General features: G+C 38.8%; 2 protein-coding genes across 2 annotated transcripts in view; both read left to right on the top strand.

Moving 5' to 3' along the window:
* Nucleotides 1-329: 329 nt before the first annotated feature.
* Nucleotides 330-10514, top strand: nol8 (nucleolar protein 8). Its single transcript, XM_055158905.1, has 9 exons — nucleotides 330-417; nucleotides 1525-1657; nucleotides 3226-3288; nucleotides 3462-3540; nucleotides 4623-4776; nucleotides 6704-6969; nucleotides 7040-7224; nucleotides 8142-9050; nucleotides 10311-10514. Exons 2-9 carry the CDS (start codon nucleotides 1531-1533, stop codon nucleotides 10451-10453), a joined length of 1926 nt encoding a protein of 641 aa, XP_055014880.1. The 5' UTR covers nucleotides 330-417; nucleotides 1525-1530; the 3' UTR covers nucleotides 10454-10514.
* Nucleotides 10515-10522: 8 nt separating this feature from the next.
* The window catches only part of gpr37l1a (G protein-coupled receptor 37 like 1a), a 5113-nt gene continuing 4658 nt past the window's right edge, over nucleotides 10523-10977 (top strand). The window contains exon 1 of the mRNA XM_055159595.1: nucleotides 10523-10531. Within this exon, the coding sequence (XP_055015570.1) occupies nucleotides 10523-10531 (9 nt within the window). The remainder of the gene's footprint in view (nucleotides 10532-10977) is intronic.

The raw sequence follows: 10977 nt of genomic DNA, 5'->3' as shown, positions 1-10977 counted from the left end.
ATGATTACAAATAAACGCTAGGCTTCGGACAAAGTGTACAATAAATAAAATTGTCTTGTAGTTAATTAATCTCGTGTCAATTATGTACATTTTTGGTAGCGTTACCCGAGACACGCGCCGTTAAATGTTGAAAAAAAAAAAAACTGTATTTTTTATTTATTTATATTTTTTTAGATTTTATGATATAAATAAACAGCAGACTTCGGACAAAGTGTATAATAATGAAACTGTGTTGTCGTTCATTAATCTTGGGCAAATAATGTGGAAATTTGCGGTAGCGGAACCCGAGATCGTGGTCGAACGTGAAGCGGAAGTCGGGGACGGATTGAAGTGAGCACCGACGCCACACGTGAGGTAAACAGACGCGATGGACGCACATTTTTAAACGATTTCGATTTTCCCGGAGCTCGTTTTAAGGTAATTTATGTTTAATGCGCGAGTTTACGTCGTAGTGAGTCTCCGGAACGATCGTAGAGGACTGTCACGTGATGCAGTAAATCATAAGTTTAAGTTAGACACGGTTAGACCTGGTTGAGTCCTGGTTTAGTCCTGGTTTAGACCTGATATAGTCCTGGTTTAGTCCTGGTTTAGACCTGTTTAGTCCTGGTTTAGACCTGGTTTAGTCCTGGTTTAGACCTGGTTTAGACCTGATATAGTCCTGGTTTAGTCCTGGTTTAGACTTGGTTTAGACCTGGTTTAGTCCTGGTTTAGTCCTGGTTTAGTCCTGATATAGTCCTGGTTTAGACCTGGTTTAGACCTGTTATAGTCCTGGTTTAGTCCTGGTTTAGACCTTGTTTAGTCCTGGTTTAGTCCTGGTTTAGTCCTGGTTTAGACCTGGTTTAGTCCTGGTTTAGTCCTGGTTTAGACCTGGTGTAGTCCTGTTTAGTCCTGGTTTAGTCCTGATTTAGACCTGGTTTAGTCCTGGTTTAGACCTGAAATAGACCTGATTTAGTCCTGGTTTAGTCCTGGTTTAGACCTGGTTTAGACCTGGTTTAGACCTGGTTTAGTCCTGGTTTAGACCTGAAATAGACCTGATTTAGTCCTGGTTTAGTCCTGGTTTAGACCTGGTTTAGTCCTGGTTTAGACCTGATATAGTCCTGATTTAGTCCTGGTTTAGTCCTGGTTTAGTCCTGGTTTAGTCCTGGTTTAGACCTGGTTTAGTCCTGGTTTAGACCTGATTTAGTCCTGAAATAGACCAGGACTAAACCTCAAAAATCCCTAGAAAATCCCGAGAAATGTGAGTGTGAGTGTGGGGTCGCCTCTCCACAGATCTGACCTGGCACTTGGTTTAGTCTTAATGGAGATAGAAATGTTTAAAGCCGTATTGTGGAACATTCCAGACAAACCAGTAACATCTCCATGTGGAAAAGCACCAGAGAAGTTCCACAGTGCGGCTTTAAACCTCGTGTATGTTCCGTTTGTGGCTCGTGTGTTTTATTTCTCTGCTGTCTTCGTTCCTGTTGTGTTGAAGTTCTTCTCGTGCGTTTCGTTTGTGTTTGTGTTGGTGTTTTCCCGTTGCCGTAGCGACCGATGGAGATGAAGCGTCTGTACGTGGGCGGACTCGGTCACTCGGTCACCGACAAAGACCTGAGGGATCGATTCGGGAAGTTTGGGAAAGTGGAAGACGTGGAGCTGAAGACCAGGACCGACGATCGAGGTCTGAAACTGAAACGGGACGAGGACGAGGTCAACGACGAGACAAAAGCGTCACGGGGTCGAGCACAAAGGCTAAAAAATTATCTCGAGAGTTTGTTTTCTCGTGGTTTTAAGTTTGGATTGGACAAAAAGTAGTGGCGAGATGATCACAAAAAGCAGTGCTGCAGCAACAAATTTAATTAATAAAAAAAAAATAATAATAATACATAAAATAATAATACATAAAAACAATAAGAATAATACATAAATAATAATTTTTGAAAAGCAGTGCTACAGCAAAAATAAAATAAAAATAAAAAAATTTGTAAATAATTTATAAAATAATAATACATGAAAAAAGATGAATAATAAATCAAATAATAGTGCATCAAAACAGGAATAATAATATATAATCAATTTAAAAAAAACTGTGCTACAGCAAAAATAAAATAAATTTTAAAAATAAAAAAATTATAATTGGTAAATAAATAATAAAATAATAATACATTAAAAAAAAGATAATAAATAAACTAATAATGCAGCAAAACAGGAATAATATATATATATATATTTTTTTTTTTAAAGGCAGTGCTAGAGCAAAAATAAAATAAATTTAAAAAATTTAAAAATTATAATTGGTAAATAAATAATAAAATAATAATACATTAAAAAAAAGATAAATAATAAATAAACTAATAATGCAGCAAAACAGGAATAATATATATATATTTTTTTAAAGGCAGTGCTAAAGCAAAAATAAAATAAAATTTAAAAATTGGTAAATAAATAATAAAATAAGAATACATAAAAAAGATAAATAAAATAATAATGCATAAAAACAATAATAATAAATAAAAAGGCAGTGCTACAGAAAAAAATAAAATAAAAAAATCACGGAAAGCAGTGCTGCAGCAAAAATTAAATGAATACATTTAAAAAAGATAAATAACAAATAAAATAATAATAATAAATCAAAAAGCAGTGTTACAGCAAAAATAAAATAAAACAATAATAATAATTGGTAAATAATCAGTAAAATAATACATAAAAAATATAAATAATAAATAAAATAATAATGCATCAAAACAAGAATAATAATAAATGATAAATAAAAAAGCAGTGCTACAGCAAAAATAAAATAAATAAAATAATATATATAAAATAAAAATAGCTAAATAATAAATAAAATAATAATGCATCAAAACAAGAATAATAATAATAAATGATAAATAAAAAAGCAGTGCTACAGCAAAAATAAAATAAATAAAATAATATATATAAAATAAAAAATAGCTAAATAATAAATAAAATAATAATGCATCAAAACAATAATAATAATATATTTTTTAAAGCAGTGTTACAGCAAAAATAAAATAATAATAATTTGTAAATAATTAATACATAAAAACAATAATAAATAAAAAAAAAACACTGCTGCAGCAATAATAAAATAAATAATAATTGATAAATAATAAAATAATAATAATAAATAAATAAAAGTGCTACAGCAAAAAATATAATCATGTAAAATTGAAAAGTGTGAGAATATGATTGAGAACAAAATTCACTGATTTGTTCTGTGATTCTCAGGAGTTCCGTACAAAACCTTTGGCTACATCAACATCACCATTTCTGACCCGGAGCTCAAGAAATGTGAGTAAAACACATTTATGTTGTTTTCCGTTTTCAGTTTGAGAGAAGAACTGAGTCTAAATCTGCAGCGTTAAACGTGTGTGAATGAAACAAAACACAACAGAGAACAGAGGGATATGGATCCTTTTACACTCCAGTTTGACATTTTTATTATTATTCGCTTGTTTTTCCAGGTCTGAGCGTTTTGAACAAGTCCCAGTGGAAAGGCGGGACTCTGCAGATCGAGACGGCCAAAGAGAGTTTCCTGCAGCGGTGAGAAAATATTTATTATACACATCATAGATATGCTCAGTATAAATGTTGTTATAAATGTATAACACACACATGCAGAAACATATTTTCGTTTACGGTCGTACAAACTAATAATAATGTTATCGTAGGCACAAAGTTTATTGTTTATGGTTGTACAAAATAAACAGTAATGAGAATGAATGATTTAAGGATTTTTTTTTGTTTTCGTTTATGGTCGTACAAATAGTAATGAAGAAGGCACAAACGTTTATCATTTATGATCGTAGAGAATAAAAAAAAATTAAAAATGTAAGGATTTTCATTGTTTCTAGTCGGACAACCTAATATTAATGATAAAGAGGCACGAAATGTACTGTTTATGTTCATACCAAGATAAAAAGTAAAAAAGTTAAAGAGAAAAGCATATGTTTAGTTAATAGTCGCGGTTTGGACCGTGGATCTAGTCTTCTAGGTGTTTCTGTAAGATTTGATTTTTATATTGTTTTTTGAAGTGCACCAAGTTCGTACAAGCTTTGATATGGTCGACTCCACGTCTGATCACACACATGCTTTTGAGAGTGGTTCGAGAGAATTGTTAATTGACTGAACCAGGTCTAAACCAGAACTAAACCAGAACTAAACCAGAACTAAACCAGAACTAAACCAGGAGTAAACCAGAACTAAACCAGGAGTAAACCAGAACTAAACCAGGAGTAAACCAGGACTAAACCAGGACTATCTTGGACTAGAACTTGTAAGCGTGGAAAGCTTGATCGGAGAGTCGGCTGTTCTTCGTCTCGTGGAGCGTGGAGTTCTGCGTCGGTCCTTTCGTCCGCGGTCACCTGACGGTCTACACGGGCGCACCTCCGCCGTTTCACCGCTGCTGATGTCGCCGTGATTTTAGCGAATTTGCATGAAGAAAAACGAAAAAACCACCACTTCAATCCAGGTTAAAAAAACATCGTGACGCGCGTTATTGACATTTGTACACAGTCAAATATTAAAACTTTTTTCCTTTACTTTTACAACACGTTACTTAAACAGTGTTTTGTAGCAGTGTTGTTGTGCGCTGAACGTTGTGTATTTTTTGTGTGTTTGTGCAGTTTGCATCAGGAGCGTGAGGACTGGGCTCAGCTCGCCCAGACTCCCCCCGGACCCTCGTCTCAGCAGAAGCTTCTGGAGTCTCTGAAAGACGCCGGAGTGTCCAACTTCACCATGAAGTCCGCGGTCCCCGGCACCGAGATCCCGGGACACAAGGTCCGACCGTAAAAAAATATATATATATATAACTCAGACGGGAAGTGAGCGCGGCCACGGTTCGGCTCCATCAGCTCTGGCTCCAGTTCAGTTTGTGTGTGAAAAGTGTGGTCCGTCTGTAACTCCTCTGAGCTTTAAATATTTATATTGACCCGTTCTACATGATCCTGGGTTTTTATTTCATATTTTAACGTTTTACCGCCTTTACCGTTTTATCATTTTTCCGTCTTTACCGTTCTACCATTTTACGGTTTTACTGTTTTTACGTTTTTTCGGTTTTATTGGTCTCAGTGTTTTCCTGTTTTACCATTCTACTGTTTTTATTGTTTTACCGTTTTTACCGTTTTATCATTTTACTGTTTTAGTGTTTTACCGCATTTACCCTTTTCCCGTCTTTATGTTTTTACTCTTTTACCGTCTTTATCATTTTACCGCTTTTACTGTTTTTACGGTTTTACTGGTTTCAGTGTTTTCCTGTTTTACCATTCTACTGTTTTTATTGTTTTACTGTTTTTCTCGTTTACCGTTTTACCTTTTTATCATTTTACTGCTTTTACCATTTTACCAGTTTATCACTTTTACTGTTTTACCATTTTCCCGTCTTTACGTTTCTACTGTTTTACCGTCTTTATCATTTTACTGTTTTAGTGTTTTACCGCGTTAACCCTTTTTCCGTCTTTACAGTTTTACGTTTTACTGTTTTATCATTTTACATTTTACTGTTTTTACCACATTATGATTTTATTGTTTTACTGTTTTTAGCGTTTTACTATTTTACCGTTTGTAATGTTTTTTACTGGTCTACTGTTGTACCGTTTTTATCGTTTTTCCGTGTTTCAGGATTTGTACAGTTTTTTTGTTTGTTTGTTTGTTTTACCATCATCACCATTTTACAGTTTTACCGTTTTTAATGTTTTTATCGTTTAATCGTGTGTCAGGACTGGGTGGTGGGGAAGTTCGGCCGCGTACGTGTTTTATCGTTTTTAATGTTTTTATTGTTTAATCGTGTGTCAGGACTGGGTGGTGGGGAAGTTCGGCCGCGTACGTGTTTTATCGTTTTTTAATGTTTTTATTGTTTAATCGTGTGTCAGGACTGGGTGGTGGGGAAGTTCGGCCGCGTACGTGTTTTATCGTTTTTAATGTTTTTATCGTTTAATCGTGTGTCAGGACTGGGTCATGGGGAAGTTCGGCCGTGTACGTGTTTTATCGTTTTTAATGTTTTTATCGTTTAATCGTGTTTCAGGACTGGGTGGTGGGGAAGTTCGGCCGTGTACGTGTTTTATCGTTTTTAATGTTTTTATTGTTTAATCGTGTGTCAGGACTGGGTGGTGGGGAAGTTCGGCCGCGTACGTGTTTTATCGTTTTTAATGTTTTTATCGTTTAATCGTGTGTCAGGACTGGGTGGTGGGGAAGTTCGGCCGCGTACGTGTTTTATCGTTTTTAATGTTTTTATCGTTTAATCGTGTGTCAGGACTGGGTGGTGGGGAAGTTCGGCCGCGTACGTGTTTTATCGTTTTTAATGTTTTTATCGTTTAATCGTGTGTCAGGACTGGGTGGTGGGGAAGTTCGGCCGCGTACGTGTTTTATCGTTTTTAATGTTTTTATCGTTTAATCGTGTTTCAGGACTGGGTGGTGGGGAAGTTCGGCCGCGTACGTGTTTTATCGTTTTTAATGTTTTTATTGTTTAATCGTGTTTCAGGACTGGGTGGTGGGGAAGTTCGGCCGCGTACGTGTTTTATCGTTTTTAATGTTTTTATCGTTTAATCGTGTGTCAGGACTGGGTGGTGGGGAAGTTCGGCCGCGTACGTGTTTTATCGTTTTTAATGTTTTTATTGTTTAATCGTGTGTCAGGACTGGGTGGTGGGGAAGTTCGGCCGCGTACGTGTTTTATCGTTTTTAATGTTTTTATCGTTTAATCGTGTTTCAGGACTGGGTGGTGGGGAAGTTCGGCCGCGTACTTCCCGTGCTGCAGCTCAAGTGTCGTCGCGGCGACAGAGTGAGGACGCTCAAGTACGACCCGTCCAAATACGGGCACAACCTGCGCGCGCTGGCCCCGCCCCCCGGCCCCGAGGACACGCCCACGCCCGTGTCACAGCTCACCTGGGCGATCGAGGGCGGAGACGACGACATGAGCCGCAAACGGAGAGGAGAGTTTCCCCCTTTCACCCCGAAGAAGAAGAGGAAGGAAAACAGGTGAGAAATGAGGAAGGGAAGGAAAACGAAGGAACACAGGTTTTAAATCTGGATTTTTTTCCTGTTCTAGACCGTCCTCAGATCTGATTGGCTTCTGTAATGGCTCTGGTCGTCCAATCAGAGCGCTCCGCCCGCCGCTCGACAGCGAATCAGAAGAAGAGCTGCGGCGGATCGAAAACGGCTCCCACAATCCACTGGGGCCGGAGGACGACACGCTGGAGGTGGTTTCATCAGACTACACCCACAGGAAGAACGGTACTGAACCGGGACTGAACCTGGACTAAACCGGGACTAAACCGGGACTAAACCGGGACTGAACCGGGACTAAACCGGGACTAAACCGAGACTGAACCGGGACTAAACCAAGACTGAACCAGGACTGAACCGGGACTAAAACTCAACTAGTACTCGTCTAAACCTGGACTAAAACTGGACTAGTACTGGTCTAAACTTGGTCTAAAACTGGTCTAAAACTCGTCTAAATCTGGACTAAAATTGGATTAGAACTGGTCTAAACTAGGTCTAAAACTGGTCTAAAACTGGTCTAAATCTGGACTAAAACTGGACTAGTACTGGTCTAAACTTGGTCTAAAACTGGTTTAAATCTGGACTTAAACTGGACTAGTACTGGTCTAAATCTGGACTAAAACTGGATTAGAACTGGTCTAAATCTGGACTAAAACTGGACTAGTACTGGTCTAAACTTGGTCTAAATCTGGACTTAAACTGGACTAAAACTGGTCTAAATCTGGACTAAAACTGGACTAGTACTGGTCTAAACTTGGTCTAAAACTGGTCTAAATCTGGACTTAAACTGGACTAGTACTGGTCTAAACCTGGTCTAAAACTGGATTAGAACTGGTCTAAACCTGGTCTAAAACTTGATTAGAACTGGTCTAAATCTGGACTAAAACTGGTCTAAATCTGGACTTCAACTGGACTGGTATTGGTCTAAAACTGGTCTATATCTGGACTAAAACTGGATTAGAACTGGTCTAAACCTGGTCTAAAACTCGATTAGAACTGGTCTAAAACTGGACTAAAACTGGTTTAAATCAGGACTAAAAATAAATTAAAACTGGTCTAAAACTAGATTAAAACTGGGCTAGAACTGGTCCAAAACTGGACTAAAACTGAACTGAACCAGGACTAAAGTTTCCCTCTGGTTTCAGACGACGACGGCGACTCGGCCGACACAGACGAACTCTTCTCCTCCAGAAAACCCCAAACCAACCGAAACAAAACGGCCCCCGAGAAAAAGCGCAAGAAACAAAACGGACGCCGCTCCAAATACGACTCGACGGACGACGACGACGACGAGGAGGAAGAGGAGGAAGAGGAGGATTCTGGGAAGGAGAGGAAGAAGGTCCAGAAAGTCACGAAGTCCGACAAGACGGACGACGCCAAAAAAGTGCAACTGCGAGACGACAAAACGGAAGAGAAGGAGAGAGTGAAGGGACGAGGACAAGAGGATAAAGAAGGACGCAAGGAAAGGACAGAGGAGAGGAACCAAGGAGGCACAGAAAGGAAAGAGGAGATGAATCAGGGAAGCAAGGAAATGAGAAAGGAAATAAACCAAGGAGGCATGGAATTGACAGAGGAGACGAACGAAGGAGACGAGGAGACAGACCAAGGATACGAGGAAGACGATTCCGATTCTGAGTCCGATCCCGATTACGAGTCCTTGTTTTCCAACGTGGTTCAGTTGGAGATGTCGCTGTCCGACCTCCAGACGCTGGCGCAGAAATTCGCCCCCGAGGGTTCGACTCCGACTCCCAGAATCCTCAGCGTGGACGACGTCGGCGCTTCGCCCAAAAAAGGCACGACGCCGGAGGAGATCCTGGCGTCCATTCTGGAGGGAGGATCGAGCGATGAGGACGAGGAGGAGGAGGAGGAGGAGAGGAGGAAGGAGAGGAGGAGCAAACGGAAAAAGAGGAGCGCGCCGGTGATGTCACTTCCTGCGTTCAGAGGGACCAAAGAGTTAGAGTCAGAGAAGAAGGAGGAGAAGAAGGAGACTGGAGGAGAGAGGGAGGAGGAAGAGGAGGAAGAGGAGGCAAAGTCCAGCGGTGAAGAAGAGCGAGGTATGGTTTTGTTTTTGTAGTACCACAGCTCTCCAGGAGGGGGCCACGTTTAAAAGTCATAATCACGAGTTTAAGTCATAATTACAAGTTTAAAAGCAAGAAGTTTAAAGTCACAAGTTTAGTTTAGTCATAATTACAAAATACAAGTTTAAAGTAGTTTAAAGTCAAATACGAGTTTAAAGTCATAATTACGAGTTTAAAGTACGATTTAAAGTTTAAAAGTCATATATAATTACGAGTTTAAAAAGTCATAATTACGAGTTTAAAAGGATTTTAAAGTCATTAATTCAAGTTTAAAAGTCATAATTACAGTAATTACGAGTTTAAAGTCATAATACAGTTTAAAGTCATAATTACAAGTCATAATTTTAAAGTCATAATTACAAGTTTAAAGTCATAATTACAAGTTTAAAGTCATAATTACAAGTTTAAAGTCATAATCACAAGTTTAAAAGTCATAATTACAAGTTTTAAAAGTCATAATTACGAGTTTAAAAGTCATAAGTTTGAATTTTAAAGTCATAATTATGAATTTTTTGTGCATAATAACGAGTTAAAAATAAAAAAAATCATAATCACGAGTTTAAAAGTCATACTTCTGAGGACTTTCTGTGAGGCTTTTATTTTTTTATTTACTGGTGGAAATGGCCTCTTTTTCCATTCCATTCCATTTTCTTGCGTTTATCCGGGGCCGGGTCGCGGAGGCAGCAGTCTAAGCAGGGACTCCCAGACTTCCCTTTCCACACACACTTCCTCCAGCTCCTCCAGTGGGACCTGAGGTGTTCCCAGGCCAGTCCAGAGACATAGTCCCTCCAGTGTGTCCTGGGTCTTCCCCGGGGCCTCCTCCCAGTGGGACATGCCCAGAACACCTCCCGAGGGAGACGTCCAGGAGGCATCCGGAACAGATGCCTGAGCCAGGTTCTGGCCAGGACACAGAACCTGGCCTCTTTTTATTTTTATTTATTTTTTATTTATTAATTTTTTTTATTTATAATTTTTGTCGTCTTGAGGGAATGAATACCCAGCACACATACAAAAAAACAACTGATAAAACGGGGTTGAAGACACATATTTTCAGCTCTCTTATGTCTTTTGTTTATTCTTTTTTTTTTTTTTTTTGGCCTTCCTAAAACACACTCACACATTTATTACACAAACAGTTTGATCCACACACGCCAAAGTTCTAGAAACAGAAAAAAAAAAAAACTTTAAACTGTCCAAAACTGTGGCCTCATTTAAAACTTGTTGTGTTTTTCACAGATGAGGAAAGTTCTGCTCAGAGTGAATCCTCCAGTGATGAAGAAGAAGAGGAGGAGGAGGAGGAGGAGGAGGATGAAGGTTCAGGACGTACAGAATCTTTAAAGATATTTACCAAAAGTCCAAAAGTATTTGATCCAGTTTAATACGACGAGTTTGTGGAACCGAACTCAAACAGAGAAAGAACAAAGAAACACAGAGACTAATATATGAACATGGACCTGGTTTAGTCCTGGTTTAGTCCTGGTTTAGTCCTGGTTTAGTCCTGGTTTAGTCCTGGTTTAGACCTGGTTTAGACCTGGTTTAGTTTCCTAGTTTACCTGGTTTAGTCCTGGTTTAGTCCTGGTTTAGACCTGGTTTATGTTTAGTCCTGGTTTAGTCCTGGTTTAGTTTCCTGGTTTAGACCTGGTTTAGGGACCTGGTTTAGACCTGGTTTAGACCTGGTTAGACCTGGTTTAGTCCTGGTTTAGTCCTGGTTTCCGTGGTTAGTTTAGTCCTGGGTTTAGTCCTGGTTTAGTCCTGGTTTCCTGGTTTAGACCTGGTTTATCCTGGTTTAGTCCTGGTTTAGACCTCCTTTTAGTTCTGGTTTACCTGGTTTTGGTTTAGTTGGTTTAGACCTGGTTTAGTCCTGGTTTAGTCCTGGTTTAGTTTACCTGGTTTAGTCCTGGTT

The sequence above is a fragment of the Boleophthalmus pectinirostris genome, unplaced genomic scaffold, assembly GCF_026225935.1.
Source record: "Boleophthalmus pectinirostris isolate CB_2022bp ecotype Guang Dong unplaced genomic scaffold, ASM2622593v1 HiC_scaffold_23, whole genome shotgun sequence".
In the NCBI taxonomy this organism is placed as follows: Eukaryota; Metazoa; Chordata; class Actinopteri; order Gobiiformes; family Gobiidae; genus Boleophthalmus; species Boleophthalmus pectinirostris.
This window is presented reverse-complemented; position numbering and strand designations above follow the sequence as displayed.

Excerpts from the sequence above, each read along its gene's own strand:
- nol8 (XM_055158905.1), top strand. The coding sequence starts at position 1,531 with ATGGAGATGAAGCGTCTGTACGTGGGCGGACTCGGTCACTCGGTCACC. Across the intron at positions 4,777-6,703 it reads CCGAGATCCCGGGACACAAG|GACTGGGTGGTGGGGAAGTT; the intron begins GTCCGACCGTAA and ends ATCGTGTTTCAG. Across the intron at positions 9,051-10,310 it reads CAGCGGTGAAGAAGAGCGAG|ATGAGGAAAGTTCTGCTCAG; the intron begins GTATGGTTTTGT and ends TGTTTTTCACAG.